This window comes from Aspergillus versicolor (assembly GCF_001890125.1).
Source record: "Aspergillus versicolor CBS 583.65 unplaced genomic scaffold ASPVEscaffold_16, whole genome shotgun sequence".
NCBI lineage: Eukaryota > Fungi > Ascomycota > Eurotiomycetes > Eurotiales > Aspergillaceae > Aspergillus > Aspergillus versicolor.
Window position 1 is genome coordinate 27,982 of NW_024467539.1, and position 16,400 is coordinate 44,381.

The 16,400-nt window shown below is 51.7% G+C and overlaps 7 protein-coding genes across 7 annotated transcripts; 4 read left to right on the forward strand and 3 right to left on the reverse strand.

Moving 5' to 3' along the window:
- The first annotated feature begins 993 nt into the window (after positions 1-993).
- On the forward strand, positions 994-1,750 carry ASPVEDRAFT_401479 (SDR family NAD(P)-dependent oxidoreductase). The gene is made up of 2 exons (XM_040812063.1): positions 994-1,197; positions 1,247-1,750. Exons 1-2 carry the CDS (start codon positions 1,172-1,174, stop codon positions 1,626-1,628), a joined length of 408 nt encoding a protein of 135 aa, XP_040674228.1. The 5' UTR covers positions 994-1,171; the 3' UTR covers positions 1,629-1,750.
- Positions 1,751-4,061: 2,311 nt separating this feature from the next.
- ASPVEDRAFT_401496 (glycoside hydrolase family 88 protein) lies at positions 4,062-5,717 on the reverse strand. Its single transcript, XM_040812065.1, has one exon. It carries the CDS (start codon positions 5,693-5,695, stop codon positions 4,253-4,255), a length of 1,443 nt encoding a protein of 480 aa, XP_040674229.1. The 5' UTR covers positions 5,696-5,717; the 3' UTR covers positions 4,062-4,252.
- A 142-nt stretch (positions 5,718-5,859) lies between these two features.
- Positions 5,860-8,103, forward strand: ASPVEDRAFT_401499 (putative MFS transporter). Its single transcript, XM_040812066.1, has 10 exons — positions 5,860-6,194; positions 6,240-6,342; positions 6,389-6,479; positions 6,523-6,550; positions 6,604-6,659; positions 6,713-6,810; positions 6,859-6,878; positions 6,925-7,409; positions 7,470-7,689; positions 7,769-8,103. Exons 1-10 carry the CDS (start codon positions 5,988-5,990, stop codon positions 7,985-7,987), a joined length of 1,527 nt encoding a protein of 508 aa, XP_040674230.1. The 5' UTR covers positions 5,860-5,987; the 3' UTR covers positions 7,988-8,103.
- On the reverse strand, positions 7,912-10,771 carry ASPVEDRAFT_47627 (putative C6 transcription factor). Its single transcript, XM_040813824.1, has 3 exons — positions 9,907-10,771; positions 9,284-9,855; positions 7,912-9,234 (listed from the first exon to the last, which is right to left on the reverse strand). Exons 1-3 carry the CDS (start codon positions 10,720-10,722, stop codon positions 8,220-8,222), a joined length of 2,403 nt encoding a protein of 800 aa, XP_040674231.1. The 5' UTR covers positions 10,723-10,771; the 3' UTR covers positions 7,912-8,219.
- A 450-nt stretch (positions 10,772-11,221) lies between these two features.
- On the forward strand, positions 11,222-12,664 carry ASPVEDRAFT_77126 (uncharacterized protein; the record flags this gene model as incomplete). The annotated part of the gene is made up of 3 exons (XM_040816380.1): positions 11,222-11,594; positions 11,643-11,988; positions 12,035-12,664. The coding sequence occupies 3 exons, from the start codon at positions 11,222-11,224 to the stop codon at positions 12,525-12,527; spliced, it is 1,212 nt and encodes a 403-aa protein (XP_040674232.1). The 3' UTR covers positions 12,528-12,664.
- Positions 12,665-13,234: 570 nt separating this feature from the next.
- Positions 13,235-14,695, forward strand: ASPVEDRAFT_204028 (putative GPI anchored protein). Its single transcript, XM_040809415.1, has 3 exons — positions 13,235-13,842; positions 13,899-14,197; positions 14,256-14,695. Exons 1-3 carry the CDS (start codon positions 13,279-13,281, stop codon positions 14,557-14,559), a joined length of 1,167 nt encoding a protein of 388 aa, XP_040674233.1. The 5' UTR covers positions 13,235-13,278; the 3' UTR covers positions 14,560-14,695.
- A 238-nt stretch (positions 14,696-14,933) lies between these two features.
- On the reverse strand, positions 14,934-16,382 carry ASPVEDRAFT_144820 (putative endo-polygalacturonase; the record flags this gene model as incomplete). Its single annotated transcript, XM_040808020.1, has 1 exon — positions 14,934-16,382. The coding sequence occupies one exon, from the start codon at positions 16,380-16,382 to the stop codon at positions 14,934-14,936; it is 1,449 nt and encodes a 482-aa protein (XP_040674234.1).
- Between the last annotated feature and the right edge of the window lie 18 nt (positions 16,383-16,400).

Sequence of the window (16,400 nt, forward strand, 5' to 3'; positions counted from 1 at the left end):
AAGCGTTGTAACATCCCTCTAGTGTCGGTGCCTCAAAATTAGGTTAGACTTGGCTGATCAAGGTGCCGATCGCTAGTAAGGTGTAATACAGTAGACTGCAGATCCCAGTGTGGGAACTACATCTTGATCGTCGTGCTGTCACCCCTGTTCTCTGTCCATGTCATATGTCACCTTGTATCTAGACACGTTGTTGCCCTATTCAACTGGCCGGGGGGGATTAGGGTTGCCGGCTAAAAGCTTTAATTCCTATTTCTATACCCATAACATATATAAATGTAAGTATGGCCATGAGAGTGGCAGGGGCACCCAGATCCACAGGTTACGCCCGGGGGGGCTTGATTAGGACATATTGCAGCGTTCGACTCGGTAATCGGACATACCTAAACGTAATAAGCTGGCTGGGAGAGGAATCTGATGGAAGGAAAGGGAGGGTAGCACAAGGACTCCTAGTTCAGTAACCAGGCAACGATCTGCATTATATGTGTAACCTGCAGGCCGCGAAGCCCAAAAATAAGAGAACAGGGATTACATTCCTCATTTCAATACTGCTCTCGGCTTTCCAGCGCCTATCACATTTCACTGTATTGTATTCACTCAAGTCCAACTTAATGGCACCATGGCCGGATCCGCTCCGGGCCTCGACGACATCACTGATGACCACAGTGAAATACCATTCATTTCGAAACCTTGAATCCAAATCCGTAATTAATCTTGTTATATCACCTTTCTCTCTCAGACTTTCCCCCTGGCTGAGGTTCACAATATCCCTGATAGAGTTGCTTTTCTCATACAACGGAGTGAACGATGCTGCCATTGCTATTGGTAATCGAGGTATCGGGGTGCGCAGAATAGGACTTCCGCATATGTGTTAAATCAGTTTTGTCTCCAAGTAACTTCCATTTTATCTAGCCATTTCTTTAGCCATTCACACTATCTCTGCTACTATATTATATTCTCTACTTTTGAGAATATGCCGAGATTTCTGTATAGACTATGTGATATTCCCCCGTATCATGGTTCACCTAGGCTGCGACCATTGCGATTTAAGATGTCATCGTGGCCCAAATTCAAGGGCTACACCGTCCCATTCAAGCTTCCTCGCCGACATATCTGAAATCTCAACCAAAATTATCTGCTTTAGTCGTCTAGTACAGGATGCTAAGCACTCATCATGTCGGAACCGCAGTTCATGCCTGAGTAAATAACCCTCTCCACATATCCCAAGTCAATCTACTAACAAGCCCAGGGTCGCCCTAATCACTGCCGCAGCATCTAGCATTGACCGCGCAACAACACACACATTCGTCAGAGAAGGCTGCACGCGCTTCGTCCTCGGTGACCTCAACGAAGAATGCCTACAGGGCACATCAGCCGAGCTCACGGCCATGAACCCTGCAGTGCAAGTCTTTACAGGACTTATCGATATCTCTTCGGAGAGCCAGATTAACGATTTTATCCGCAGAACAGTCGAGACCCTCGGCAGCATTCATTACGCAGTCAATAATGCGGGGACCACGAGTACCCCCCGCGTTAGGAGTCATGAGCTCCCCGTGGAGTCGTGGGATAAGGTTGTTGATGTGAATTTGACGGGCAACTGGCTCTACCAAAGGGCAATTTGGGGCAAATGATGAAGCAGGAGAGAGAATTACAGACGAGGTATATGATTTGTTCGTATATACACTCTGTGGCGTGTGGAAACTGATACTTAGAGGACTGGCTCGGGGCCACAACGTGGAACGATAGTGATTATATCCTCGATCTTCTGTATTAGTTCATTTACCTCTGTTGGTGCAGTAAGTATAGTTAACATTGTTATTATTCATGCACGCTCATCATCCTAGTACTCCGCGACCAAGTCCGGGATATTGGGCATGACACGAACCGATGCAATCGATTACGCTGCTGAGGGATTGCGGATTAACAGCGTTCTACCAGGCTATATAAAAACCCCGAGTACGTGATTCACGAGACTTCTCGCATCCATTACATATCAATACTGACGATTCCAGTCGATACGCCGGGGCGCAGACTACGAGCCCATCATCGACACTATCCCGGGGAAGCGATGGGGTACTCCGGAAGAATTGGCCGAAGCGGTAGTATTTTTAGCGAGTGGGAAGGCAAGCTGGATGAACGGTACCGAGCTTGTTGTTGATGGTGGGAAGGTGATATGCCGTTGAACTGGGTTGCATGCTTAGGTCTGTCATAGAGCTAAACTGAGCAGGTGGATTACAGCTCTCGGCAAATTGGTTTGTTTACTGTGGATTTATAAGCTGTTCGGCATTGCGTCATTACCGTAGACCGGAAGATATCTTCCTTACTGAACGGGGCAAATAGATATATCCGCTTCCCACCTCAGTTTTCGCTCTCGTGCTGGGTTGGACATTCAAAATGACGGGAAGTAAGATACTCCTGACAGGCACCACGCTCTATATGTAGAAGAATCCCCCGTCTATGCAGGGTGATTACTTACAATATGATGGGACAGAGGCGGATCCCTTCTGAGCGCGCTCATAAATTCCGAAGCTGGTGTTGTCGAGGCTGCTGCAATTTCAGTCCTTGTGCGCGGCGAACACCAGGCAAGCGTGCTGAAGGATAGGGTACTGGCAACCATCGATTTCAAGGGGTTTGACGATGATGCTACACTTAGGAAGGTAGCTAGTGAACATGATGGTATGACACACCAGACTCCAGGCTCGGTGCAGTCAACGTGCTAATCTGACACCGTAAAGTTGCCGTCAACACAGCGTCTGGATTCGAGGCCGGCCTTGCAACATCCCTGATTCGAGGGCTGGCCGACAGGAAGCAGGCACTAGGAGCTGACACCCACTATATTCACGTCTGTAACGTATGGGTTTCTTGCTACGGTAGACCTACTGATTTGAAAAACAGACATCCGGGACAACAAACTATGCTAATAGCCTAATCCTCAACCTATATTTTGGCTATGCCGCTGATACTATATCCGACAAAGACGCCAGAAACATGGTATCAACCCTCCACTATCTAAAAAAGCAAAACAGCTATACCTCGTATACCACAGACCTTACTATATTATTAGTAGGATAGGAAACCGGCATCAGTACCTATATTATTATAATTCCCATGCTCTTTAGATTTAGCACGGGCTTCTTTTACAAGCTATTAGACTAGGTCCCGATCTTAATAGGTAAAGCACTCCAAGAAAAGTAAATATAGATTGTTAGCAATAAGAAGGGAATAAAGTAATATATCTATATAAAGGATGCTGCGGCTGTTTATAAGCTGGTACTCTAACAAGTTCTTACTGGGAAGGCCGTTCATTTACAATCCGGTAAGCATCCAAAGCGAGTTTAAAATTGCATTCTAATGCATGTTATAGGACCTCGTCAGCCAACTCAAGCGGGGTGTCCCTTTCGCGTGGAACAGTCGAGGTGGGAGAGTCAATTATGGACCGTTTCAGGATCCGAATGAGAATTACAACGACTGGCCCGCTTTGGGCGAGGTTGCGGCAGGAGCCTAGCATAGGATAAATTAGTTTATGAGGATAAGTGTCGAAGAGACAGCAGGAATGGGCTAGAGAACCCCATTGGCTACAAAACCAAGCTTGAATAGGAATAGATCGGGTTTCTCAGCTGTGAAAGGAAGGAGAACGCAGGTCAGCCCTAGAAACCTCGGACCACCGGCGCCGAATTTTCCGGAATCACGTGGCGCGCTTGGAGCTGCGGCACGTGATGGTAATACCAAGTCCCGTGACCATAGTGTGCGTGTAGCCAATAGGGTGCGGGTGGGGCCATCGCGCCCTCCTTGGAATCTGGCCAGCATCGAAAAAACAAGACAATCCATTTTGCGTCCTGGACTAGCCTCCCAACATTATACCGTAGATAATTAGGTAGCAATATATAGAATACCTTGTACTGTTCACGACCATTCTGGGACTAAGCGATTGCTCTAGAGACTGACGCCCGTGGAGGTGTCATCCTTGTTGGGCAAGAATATATATTTCGAACACCGTGGCCACTGACAAAGATTACCTAGAAATGACTCACCACAAAAAGCGAGAGGGCTAATATTTAGCTTTTGGAAACATTTCCAAGCTCTTAAAGGCGAATACGATTGGAGGTGTTCGAATGTTGAGGAATAATTACATTGTTGGTATTACGTCCCATCGCTGGGTGCCTCAGGCATTATATCTATCGATCTCTAGAATTTCTATCACAGCACTGTATTGTAGTTCAGCTAGTCTATCGTGTCTAGTCCAGCCCATCCCAGTCTAGTCTGTAACCAAGCCCATATCCAACAGCATATTGCCAAGCAAGAGGAAGTAATAATCGGCGTAGACAAGACCATGGTCAGCCCAGCGCCTGGCGGCAAACTCATAGTTGCAGACAGTCGCGCCGTTTAGTATTGTTTCAGGGCATTTGATAGCGTCGGACCCTCCTGCGCCAGATGAGACAGCAAGAGGACCAGATTGTTTCTGCTCCTCATTCGGAGGGAAAGTAGGATGGTTCAAGCCTACACTCTCGCTGAACCTAACAGCGGGCGTTGTCATGAACCCTTCAACTGTTCCATCGAGGATCCTCAGAGCACTGTCTAGATAGCCCTGAGCCGCCGTCGAATCCACTACCCGCAGGGCTTTATACAGCAGAACCAGCCCACAGCACGCGACCATCCCAGCGGAGGTATCTCTTGGAGTATCATTAGTCACAGGGGCATCGAAATCCCAGTACGGCACGCTGTCTGCCGGCAGCCTGGCCAGGAAGTAATCCGCCAGGTCTCTGGCTGTATTGAGGAACTCGTTTTCTCCAGTCCACTGATATGTCTGTATGAAACCCAGGATCCCCCAAGCCTGACCACGGCTCCAACAGCTATCGTTGCTGTACCCCTGATGTGTAAACTTTGCCTTCGGGCTCCCTGTCGCGGCGTCGTAGTTTACAACATGCATGGTACTCTTGTCCGGGCGAATATGATGCTTCTGCGTCGTGCGCGCGTGGGCGACCGCGATATCGTACAATGATTTGTCGCCGGTCTCGCGAGAAACCCAGAATAGCATGTCCAGATTGAGCATATTGTCAATGATGACGAGAAAGTCCTTGGACGGGTCCGTGAAGGAGTATAGCTTTGTATGGCAGATATCCCACGATCGAATAGACTGCACGCGGGCATCGTACCGACCGGACAGCGAGTGGGCTGCCAAGACTAGGCTGCTGTATGCCTGGGGATCACGGTGCAGAGTCCATGCCTTGAGTGCCCACGGTGCAATCATGAACCCGAGGTCATGGGTATCCTTCTTGGCGGCGTTCTGGTGCAGGTTCGTAGACCACCACTGGCAGAGGTGTTGGAGTAGGACACGGTGGAGGAAGGGATGGCCCCTGTCGTTCTGGTTCAAGGACGGTTGGTATAGTGTTTGCCGCTCGAGGAGGAGGTACAGCGAGCCCGGAAAGAACCCAGATGTCCAGAAGTCCAGGTTGCGGTAGACGTAGGCATCGTCTGTACCAGTGTATTCGGGGTAGAGCACGGGAGGGCTGGCGCTGCCGAGAGCCCTGTGAGCGACGGTCCATAGCTTGACGACAGTCGACGGAGAGTAGAGGGCATCGATCAGGTGTTGCGGAATATGGGCTTCATGGGTTGTGACTTTGGCTCGCTTCGTGCGAGACTGGCCGTTAGCCGCCGACTCGAGGGCATGTTTGCTGGCACCGGTTGCACAAGGAGTCATGACGGCAATCAATATGTGCTGGGAGAATACAGCATTGTAAGCACTCGAGTGCGCCGAGTTCATATAGAACCAGGGTGATGCCTGGACCGGGGGAATGGCCGGGCAACCTCCGGGCATATCACCCGCTAACAGACACTGCAGACTTGGACCCAACAGCCCCCGGCCTGGGCCACCGGGCGCGACCGGACAACCTCCGGCACAGATCCCTGCACAGGATTGCACGGCTTCCTTAAGTTCACCGGCTCTGCCAGGAGTTCTCTTGTTGCAAAAGGAACATACTTCTCCACTCGCCATGGCCGACATCACGGATTCCCGTAAAATCGACATGTCCACACACCAGGAGTACGGGGAGACGACCCCTGAAAAAGGTCTCCAGAATCATGCTGCCGACGATGAAACCGCAGCCTATACGACAGGCAGTCCAATCGAGATTGATAAGGCGACAAACCGTCGACTCTTCTGGAAGATCAACCGCCGCGTTCTGATTTGCATGCTGGGGGTTAGTTATTCGTCGTTCTGTCGACTTTGGTACTGACACTGCCAGACCTACTTCTGCCAGTCGCTCGATAAGGGGACGCTGGGATTCAGTTCCATCATGGGCATCCAGGAGGATGCTGGCCTTGATGGGGACAAGTATAACTGGCTGGGTGAGTTCATCGGTTGATTTTGGGGGGTTTTGCTGACTTGCTGCAGGGACGATCCTATATCTTGGTGTCTTGGTGGGCGAGTATCCAACCAATCTTCTCATCCAGAAACTTCCTGTTGCCAAATACTTGGCTGCAAAGTATGTACATGTCCTCGCTGGGTGAGCGTCACTGATGAAGTAGTGTTTTTCTCTGGGGAGTCGTGATCATGGTACGTACATACCCTAACCAGCAAATAGCGAAGTTGCACTGACATTAGTACAGTGCAGTGCGGCTGCAACTAACTTCCCTGGGCTAATGGTTGTCCGGTTTCTCCTGGGGTATGTTTATTTCCTGCTCTTGTCCGTGCTCTCGTGAATACTGACAAGTCTAGTGTATTCGAGTCCTGCGTCCAGCCTGCATTCATCGTCATGACATCCATGTGGTTCACGCGCCGGGAGCAGGCAGTACTGACTAGTCTGTGGTACTGTAGTAGGTCTCCCCCTGCAACATAGCCCGACCAAGCTAACATCTGACCAGTGACTGGGGTCCAACTTATGGTACGTGCACCGAGCCACCACTTCAAATCATAGCTAACCACTCAAGGTTGGTGGAATACTCGCCTGGGGCACAAGCCACTATATCGGCCATCACATCAAATCCTGGCAGCTACTCTTCCTAGCTCTAGGGGCCGCAACATGTGTCTGGGCAGCGTTCTTAGGCTGGTACCTCCCGGATAGCCCAATGAAAGCCAAATGCTTCTCTGAACACGACAAGCAACTCATGGTCGAGCGCGTGCGAGCCAATGACACGGGTATCCAGAACAAGACCTTCAAAAGGTACCAGCTTATAGAGGCTCTGACAGATCCAGTGACCTGGCTCTACGTTCTCCTCCAGCTCACCAGCACGCTGGTCATCGGCGGTCTGGGCGTCTTCTCGAATATCATAATCAAAAGCTTTGGTTTTACAACTCTGCAGACTCAACTGCTCAATATCGCACAGGGAGGCGTTACCATCCTTGTTATGGTTGGTGGTGCTTCGCTGGCGACTTGGACTGACAGGACTGTGCTTGTGATGCAGTTGTGGACTCTGTATGCTTCCAATCCCCCATTTCAATAGTATAGAACGGTATACTGAGATAGGTACTACAGCCCAGCAATTGCCGGCACAGCAGTCATTTACTCGATCGCCCCTACTACTGCCACGCGCGTCGGCCTCCTGATCGCCTTCTACTGCACACAGTTCATCCTCGCCGAGGGCAACCTGCTCTTCTCGCTCATCTCGCGCAACGTTGCAGGGCAGACGAAGAAGGCGACCGTGCTTGCTATTACTTTCATTGCATGGGCTGCTGGAAATGCCACTGCTCCTCAGGTCTGTCTCTCATCTACCTACCAGCGTCCTCAAATTAACCCATCCAATCCCGAGTTATATGCTGAGTACACCCGGACAGATCTTCCAATCATCCGACGCGCCGCGCTACAAGAACGGCTTCATCGCGCACTTCTGTCTCTACGCGCTGTTTAATATCCTTCTTGTTGCACTGCGCGTAATTTACGCTCTGCGGAACAAGCGCAGAGACAGCAGCGCAACGCGGAGGGAGAGGAGCCATGTCAATGCGTTCCTGGATATGACTGATAAGGAGAATGGGGACTTTTATTATGTTTCCTGAGAGTCGCAGATAGGGGACTCGCGGTCGGGAGGACGGAGAGATGAGAAGGCGAAGGCAGGGTATAGTGAAGGGAGGTGGCATACCTGGGTAATTTGGTGGGAGGGGCGTTGTTTTGTGAAGCCAATGTTACAGATGTGTCATTAATTGGGTCATGATATCCAGGTACTGGAGGATTATCACACGACAGTGGGCTCACTACAAAGAAATTAATCCCATTTTGTTCACCTGAAGGCTACGTCCCAGACCCCATGGCTGCCCCCTGCTCAACCCCTTGGAACTGACTGGTTCGCCGTCCTGGACTGGGAACATGCCCAGAGCCCGCAGAGACAGTATCGTGTGAATCCTGCACCGGTGAGTAAAATGGGACAGGAACCCCATTCCACGATAGAGGATTGTCCGTCTGGTTTCTTACAGTAGAGGGAATGGTTGTTAAAGAATTCCCGGGGTCCAAATGTGGGTTAAACGGCTCTGGATCCGGGAACGGGGCAAAGCTATGATGGAAGGACAGGGGCAGAGGGGGAAATGCAAGTGTAAGCGAGGAGTCGGAGTTTGTATCATGAAAGTCAGTGTATAAAGAGTGTTCTTGGACTCCTTGCATGTTGTCGACCGAGAGCCCTCCCGGCATCTGGGGTAGTGACGCAGCAGTGACACCAGAGGGGGTTTGATTTGCAGTAGCAGACTCCTGGTTTGGAATGCGATCCTCGGTGGCAGCTGTTTCTGAGTACACTGGCTGCCGGATATCGAGGCTTCTTGCTGTCGGGGGCAGGTTATCGCGAGCGTGGACTAGACGTCTCGCAAAGACGCTGGCTAGATTTTCCTTCTCTGGGCCGCTGATGTCGCGTGGGCCAGCCCACCGCGTGGAGATCTCGAGCAGGCTTGCAATGAGGGTATCCAGAGCTGGAGGAATGGAGACGTTGTTATATCGGGCGTGGGTGAGAAGCATGCGGCCAGCGATGAACAGGCAGAACGAGAATTGCGGGTTCGTGAGCATGGACGAGCAGAGGAGGAACTGGCTGCCAATGGCAGAGATCTCCGAGGCAGCCTCGATGCAGGTTTCTGCAGAAGAGGACGAGTGCAGCTTGACAGGCGACGACTTCCAGTGGTGCGGTGGATAGGCGATGGCCTGGTGCAGCAGGATCACCACCGTATTATGCGTCATATGCGCCAACGTGAGGTTCGAGTCCATGATGCCATCCGCATTGAGCTTCGATGCGTCGCGCCATTTCGAGGGTAGGAACAGCTTCCATCTGCATAGTTAGCAACAGTCCAGCTCTCTAGAGTAAGTGGGAGACATACTGGACCAACCGCAGGTCCAGCTCCTTGAACCGCATCAGCCAGACCTGGGTTTCCTCCACGTTGCGCACATCCAGCGGCTGATGGACGAAGAAATTCGACACCAGCACCAACGACTCTGTTGCTTCTATGCAGTACGCGAACCCGCCGATGGAGTCCTGCTCCGCCGGGTCGGTGGTCAACTGCCTATCGAGCGGCAGTGGCTGATACTGGGACATACTCTTCGTGATCGAGGATCCAAAGTACGGCGCCCTCACCTCGTCTTCATTCTGCCAGAGCGCGCCCTCGCAGGGAAGCCTTCGCTTGACGTCCGCGGAGGTGAGACTGACATTCCAGCCTGTGGATACGCTGCAGAAGCGGTCCATGAGGAAGACGGTCCAGAACACGCGTCGACGCTCCTCTGCTTCTCGCCAGCAGCTTGACGGTTTGAGGAAGGCCATACGTCTGATTAGGGTTTCTCCAGCCTGGCCTCGGTCGTAGAGGTGGTCTTCTTCGACGCTGAGCTGGAGCTGCTCGACGGTGCGCGCCATGCCGCCGACAATCGACCATGACGACGGGCCCCGGCCGCGGGCAATCTGCATACGTTAACATGAATTCATACAAAGAGGGCCGGATATGGAATGCACCGTGTCAAATGCGACGATGACCAGGGCCTGCAGGTTCCCAACAGAGAACGACTCCATACCGGATAACAACACTTTCTGCCGACAGCTTTCAGCGACTCGCGATACCATTTCCTTGTCGGCGAGTCGTGGATCATTGACGAAGCGGATGCAGGCGGCGATAATTGCATATAGTGTATGGGTCGCTTCTCTTCTTCCCTCTGTAGACTGGATTTGATGTCGGAATCTTCGCACATGCAGGATCGGAATCCAGTGGTGGAAATTGTCAAAGTAGAACTCGACCAGCCGGCCCAGCAAGTCCGATTCGATGATGTCTGTCGCAGTCAAGCTGGCGTTTTCGAGATCTGCTGACGGGGACCGAGTGCGCCGTCGCTTCGTAGGCGGCTCGCTCTCCTCCTGGGAGGCCACCTGGAGCAGCGAGCGACGCAGGGTCTGCTGAACCCCAGGGACGCTGTGAGGGTTAATGTCGTCCTGTCCAGGGAATTTCGCGCCCGGATGCAGCGTCTCCCACATCTGCTTCCACAGGATCTCCTGGCCCAGGAACATGTTCTCCAGCGTCTCGATCCTGCGCGACAGACTGTCGACCACGCCGCTGCGCAACCCCGGCTTCATTCGTTTCTCGTCGTAGGTGCAAGCAGTCCCCGCGCGGACGCACTGCGAGCACGGCTGCTCCCTGCTGCAGCGGGCCTTTTTGCGGCGGCAGGACTGGCATGCTGGGATTTCGTCGTCCCGCTGTTCCTGCTGGGTATCGCGACCATTCGTTTTGTTGCCCATGATGGAATTGACATCCTCAGTTGCGGGGATGAGAACCTTTGGCATGATCACAGCATCCCCACGCCAAGTTACCCCGTGGAGACTGTCCTTGACGTGCCACGCGGGGATCGGGCGTCGGGTCAAGTCGCGGAGCTGGTCCGGTTGCAGAGGATTACGAGCCTCGGTAAAATGGCTAAACTGGCCATTTGTAGCGGATAAAAGCCTGCTATCGACTCGAGCGTACCTCTGGAGAGACTCGTTCTGTTGATCGGCCGATTGTCGCATGTCCCTCCCACAGTCGATTCCCCCCCCCCGTAGCCTGTTCTGTAATGCCTTCTTCCGGTGGGTGGCTTTGGTTTCTCATGTCCGTGAGGCCGTGAGTATATCGGATGCATCTGATTGTTGCCCCGTCTCCGGTCACTCTATAAGGGTCACTACCGACCACTATTCGTTAATTATCATTATGCCCCCCTGAAATAGTAGCACTTGTACAAGTCATTCGAGGAATGAGAAGCCGATCAGCTGTACCTGCCTCCCAATCTCTACGTATCCCTGTAATATCGACATGAAGCCTATTCTAATTTTGGGTGCACTTTCTACTGCCCTTGGATGGGTGCATCCTGGAATCGGCAACACAAAGGACGACCTCGATCGCCTGATCCATACGGCAAACTCTGGCCTGGAGCCCTGGGACTCCGCGCTGACGGCTTTCGCTGCCGACGTACACAGCACCACAGACTATAAAATGCTGGGTCCATGCCCGATCGTCACAAGGACCAAAGAGAATAGCACCAGCGTCTGTGTCAACGAATTCGCTGAAGACGCCGTAGCAAGCCTGCAACAAACGTTGATGTGGATTATCACCGGTGACCAGATATACCCCGACAACAGCCTGGCGTTACTCAATGCCTGGGGACACACTCTCACCAAGGTCAATGGTTAGTTGATGCAATGCATGCGAGTTGAATAAGATTTGACCTTAATAGGCTCCGACGCTCAGCTTGCTGCTGCCCTATCAGGGTCTAACTTCATCAATGCCGCCGAAATCGTCAGGTACAGTACCAACCTCTGGACAGCTGAAGATATCGCTGCCTTCTCAGACATGGTGTCTACCGCAATGTACCCACCGGCTGCACAGTACATCCCATCCGCCGAGCAGTCGATTCCGTTCATTGCCAACTGGGGAACGAGTGGTGCCAAGTTCATGCTCGCAGCGTCCGTCTTCCTGGAGAACCAGACTGCATATGATACAGCCAAGCACTTGATGCTGCATAGCCAATGTGCAAACTTCACGGGCAGCATTTCGCCGACAGGCCAAACAACTGAAACTGGGTGAGTAGTAAGCCCCTGCAGTTACGCATTTTTCTGACCATTGTAGACGCGACCAAGCTCACGGCCAGCTTGGTATCGGCAACTGGATCGAAGCCTTTTATACTCTGCACAATCAAAACGACAGTATACCCTGGTTCACAATGGAAAACAACCGACTTTTCAACGCGATGGAATACGAAGCTAGAGTTATGCTCAACCAAACAGACGGGCTACCATACGACCCGGCTTTCAACAGCGTCACTTGCAACTCAAGCATTACGCCCGTCGACTGGCCCGTCATCAGTAAGAAGGCTATTTGGCCCGTCAGGCCAACGTGGGAATTGGGATACGCCATCGCCAGACACATTTTTGGCATTGAGCTACCCAAGACCAGGGAACTGATCTTTGCTGTCGCACCAGACGGACCAAATCCGCCCAAGGCTATTGCAGATGGATCTGCTTTCCAAACACTACGATTTCGCCGGTTGGCTGATGCTCAGCCCCTGAATAAAACCCATGGACGAACGCCCAGTGGACTCGACTCAGGTTATAGGTCCTAATCATCGCGTAACATCCACACATCCAATACCATGCTTCCATTCATTGACTTGCCACTTATGTTGAACTGCCATTATTATTTAGGCTGGAGGATCCAAAGTCGTTACAAGCCAAGACTCAACCCGTCCAGCGATCTGCTATACGAGTAAATAAAAAAGCAGACACTTCAATCCGCTATCACCCTGCAGGTCTTTTCTGGGAGGATTGCCATATAGACGACCAGTTGCTTAGTGATACTTTAAAGGAATCTATATTCAGCCACCACATTTTTACTCTCTGTCCAAGGTGTCGAAAAACCCTCTTGGCAGGTATTGTAGACACGGCCGATTCCTCGGATGCCACACCCTGATCGGTGAATAGGTTAAATAAATTAGGGGACTTTCCCCACAGCTCCACTGCTGTCAATCTGAAGCACAGATCGTCGGGCCATCAGCCAGTGCCCCTGATGTCCACGCGGCCACCGCGCGACCGTGACGGTGCATCTGTTCGCAGAAGTGTCCCTTGTCGTGATCGACGCTTGACAAAACAAGGATGTAGAGAGGAACACAACCTTATATTAAGTCTACGTCAAAACTTCAACGATCGGAAGAGGTCCCGGACGAGGGCCGTTTCTGCTTCCTGCCAGAACAATCCAATTCTTCCTCCGCTGGATGTCCGGTGGGGTGATCGTGGAGTATATAACAGGAGGCATACCTCTGCCGGATTCCTTCACAAATCCAACTTCAAGCTCCCAAACAAGCATCTCTTTCCAAAATGAAGACCTCCTGTGTGTTCAGCATCCTCAATGCTGCCCTCTCTGCAGCAGCAATCACCCACCCTGGTTTACTTCACACCGAAGACGACTTCGAACGCATCAAGGGCTTTGTCTCTGCGAAGCAGGAACCCCAGTTGACTGGCTGGAACAAGCTTGTCGCACACGCCGACGCAGCCTACGAACCTGCTGCTAAAGAGACCGTCTGCCGTGGCTCTGACTGTGAGACCGAGAATTATCCATCTTTATACAAAGACGTCGCCGCCGCCTATATCAACGCCGTGTATTGGAAAGTCACCGGAACCGAGGAAAACGCGGATGCTGCAGCAGCTATCCTGGATGCGTGGAGTAGCACCCTCAAGACCATTGAGGGTGGCTCTGACCGCTTCCTTGCGGCCGGGATTTACGGCTATCAGCTGGCGAATGCGGCCGAGATCCTAAGGACATACGAGAAATGGACTGGGCTGGAAGATGTCGCTGCATTGTTGCAGGATGTCTTTCTACCGATGAACGAGGACTTTCTGATCCGCCACAATGATGCAGAGATTGACCACTATTGGGCCAATGTAACTATATTAATATACCCAGCATGGAAGAAGCATATGCTAATATGAGCCTATAGTGGGATCTGTGCAACCTTGCTAGCATCCATGCTATTGGTGTTGTCGCTGACAACCAAACCGCCATCGACCGGGCAATCACCTACTTCAAGGAAGGCGAGGGAAATGGCGCCCTGGAAAAGGCCATCTGGAAGATCCACACCGAAGAAGACACGGGCAAGGCTCTTGGCCAGGGTCAAGAAGCAGGTCGAGACCAAGGCCACAGTCTGCTTGATTTCGGGCTCCTCGGTGCACTGGCCCAGCAGGCCTACAACCAAGGGGAAGACCTTTTTGCGTTGAGTGATAACCTCATTCTTGCAGGGTAGGTTCAACTATCTGATTCTTAACATAGAAAAGACAGTGAAGACTGACAGTAACAGCGCGGAGTACGTTTTCAAGTACAACACCGGCAACGACGTCCCCTACACCGAGTATACAAACTCGGATGAAACCCAGTCCGTGATCAGTGAAGCCTCGAGGGGAGAACTCCGACCTATTGCGGAATTGCTGTACGCCCATTATAACGGAATCAAAAAACTGGATGCCTCTTGGACCAAGGCATACAGGGATCTGCTCATCGAGGACGGTGAAGGCGCTGAGGGCGGCAGTGGTGATTACGGGACTACCAGTGGTGGTTATGATGTGTTCGGATTTGGCACTGCCTTGTACAGGCTGGAGGAGTAAGCTGGCTCGGCCAGATATTGGTCTCACGGACAAGGTGCGATGTTTACATTAATTCCATGTGTATTTACTTTGAGAATGCGAGATGCTGTCCCTCGTATAGTGTTGATCGGTGGGGACAGCAGTGTCGAAAGCTAGCTGAAGAAGTACTTATCGTGTTTCGAATACGTGTGTTGTCTCCGTACTGCTGTACCACTCAGGTGATCATTAGGACGAGTATTAAACGACAAGTCAGCCACAGGGGAGTAGTTCGATACCCGCAAGGTAGGATGCCTTATTAATTAAATAGGACTGACTGATGATAATATCAAACACTGCGGCTTGTATCAAAGCATTGTACTTGAGAGGAGCTAAGGAACGAATGGTACTGAATTAAGCTAACTGCTCTTGATAAACTGTACATCTTCTACATGCTCGTTAATAAACACCGGCACCATGTCTGCAGTCATATACCACCGGGGCTTGTCCATCTGTTCGTGGATGATTTTCCCATCAACACGGAGATCCTCGAAGACGACGTCCTTGACCAGACGCGCCGTGTCATATCCCAGAATCATGGCCGGGTTGACAACCTTTGAGTCCCGCGTATCCAATGATAAATTCCTGATTGTGATTCCTTGGATACCTCGTCCCGGAGCTGTTGTCCACATTGCATTCTGCATAACTCGGAAATTGAGTAGTTGACCGCGCGTAATACGCTCGACACGAACATCCTCAATCAGGATATCGCGGAACAGATTCTCGTCAGCAGCATTGATAGCGATACACCCTTGATACCACAACTGGTACTCCTCGTGGTCCAAGATATCAACATTCCGAATCACAACATCGCTCGTCGTCTCCGGCTTCTTTGGATTCCCATGCGTGCCCATGTTGATCGCATGTGCGATATCAGGAAGCAAAACACAGTTCTGGATCAGGATATTGCGCGAGTCACCATACCACTCCCACCGGTGCGAATACAGGGCAATCGTATCGTCCGAGTTGCGCAAGAAGCAGTTCTCAATCGTGACGTCGGATGAGCAGAAAATGTCGACCCCGTCTCCATTTCCAGCATACGAGAACGATCGGTACCGGTCTATGTGGAGATTCTGGCACTCGCCTGCAGACAGACTGAACCCATTTGCACCTAGTGAGGTGACGCCCTCGACACGGATGTTGGAAGCGCCGCTCATGTGGATAGCACCGCCGTGTTCGCGATACTTGTAGCCGCCCTCTGGACCGAGAACGAAGCCGTGCCCGCGGACGCCACTGTTGGAAACACCGATAAAGTTTAGGCGGCAGGTAATGAAAGCACCGGGGGCAATGTAGACTGTCGTATTAGACGGCACCATTAAATTGACACCGTCAGAAATGCGGGCGTAGGCTGCACCCCGGTTGACGCCCGGCCCAAAGTACCAGACACCGTCGGAGTCGCCGGTTGGCGCGGACAGGTCGATCTTGTTGGTGAGAAGATGCAAGGCCGTCCACTTGTTTCCGTTTATTTCTAGCATCACATCCTTTGGTGTATCAAGCGAGAAGAAGACTGTGTTGTTCTGGACCTGAGTCTCGATGCTCAAGGCTCTCGGTCGGATTTCTGCTGAGCGTATGGGCCCATTGTAGTCTACTTTGACTTGCACGGGGCCATCAAAATCGAAGGAGGCAACAGCGACGGTGTGTCGATTGAATGTATTGCAGGTGGTGCTGGCGTTCGCCACGTCTACAGCATATGCAGCAACAGGGAGCCATTCCTGGCCATCTGCCTTGACAGCGACGGTGAAATCCGGGTTGACCGGGACGTTGGGAGGAGAGCCATACACTTTGACAGCCATTTCACACTTTGTCATGGAATTTTGAAACAAAAG

Coding starts and splice junctions, on each gene's coding strand:
- ASPVEDRAFT_401479 (XM_040812063.1), top strand. CDS start 1,172: ATGTCGGAACCGCAGTTCATGCCTGA. Junction 1,198..1,246: donor GAACCGCAGTTCATGCCTGA/GTAAATAACCCT, acceptor TAACAAGCCCAG/GGTCGCCCTAATCACTGCCG.
- ASPVEDRAFT_401499 (XM_040812066.1), top strand. CDS start 5,988: ATGGCCGACATCACGGATTCCCGTAAAATCGACATGTCCACACACCAG. Junction 6,660..6,712: donor GTTGTCCGGTTTCTCCTGGG/GTATGTTTATTT, acceptor TGACAAGTCTAG/TGTATTCGAGTCCTGCGTCC. Junction 6,811..6,858: donor GACTAGTCTGTGGTACTGTA/GTAGGTCTCCCC, acceptor ACATCTGACCAG/TGACTGGGGTCCAACTTATG.
- ASPVEDRAFT_204028 (XM_040809415.1), top strand. CDS start 13,279: ATGAAGACCTCCTGTGTGTTCAGCATCCTCAATGCTGCCCTCTCTGCA. Junction 13,843..13,898: donor TTGACCACTATTGGGCCAAT/GTAACTATATTA, acceptor ATGAGCCTATAG/TGGGATCTGTGCAACCTTGC. Junction 14,198..14,255: donor GATAACCTCATTCTTGCAGG/GTAGGTTCAACT, acceptor TGACAGTAACAG/CGCGGAGTACGTTTTCAAGT.
- ASPVEDRAFT_47627 (XM_040813824.1), bottom strand. CDS start 10,722: ATGCCAAAGGTTCTCATCCCCGCAACTGAGGATGTCAATTCCATCATG. Junction 9,856..9,906: donor TCATCGTCGCATTTGACACG/GTGCATTCCATA, acceptor TAACGTATGCAG/ATTGCCCGCGGCCGGGGCCC. Junction 9,235..9,283: donor CTGGACCTGCGGTTGGTCCA/GTATGTCTCCCA, acceptor CTAACTATGCAG/ATGGAAGCTGTTCCTACCCT.
- ASPVEDRAFT_401496 (XM_040812065.1), bottom strand. CDS start 5,695: ATGACTCCTTGTGCAACCGGTGCCAGCAAACATGCCCTCGAGTCGGCG.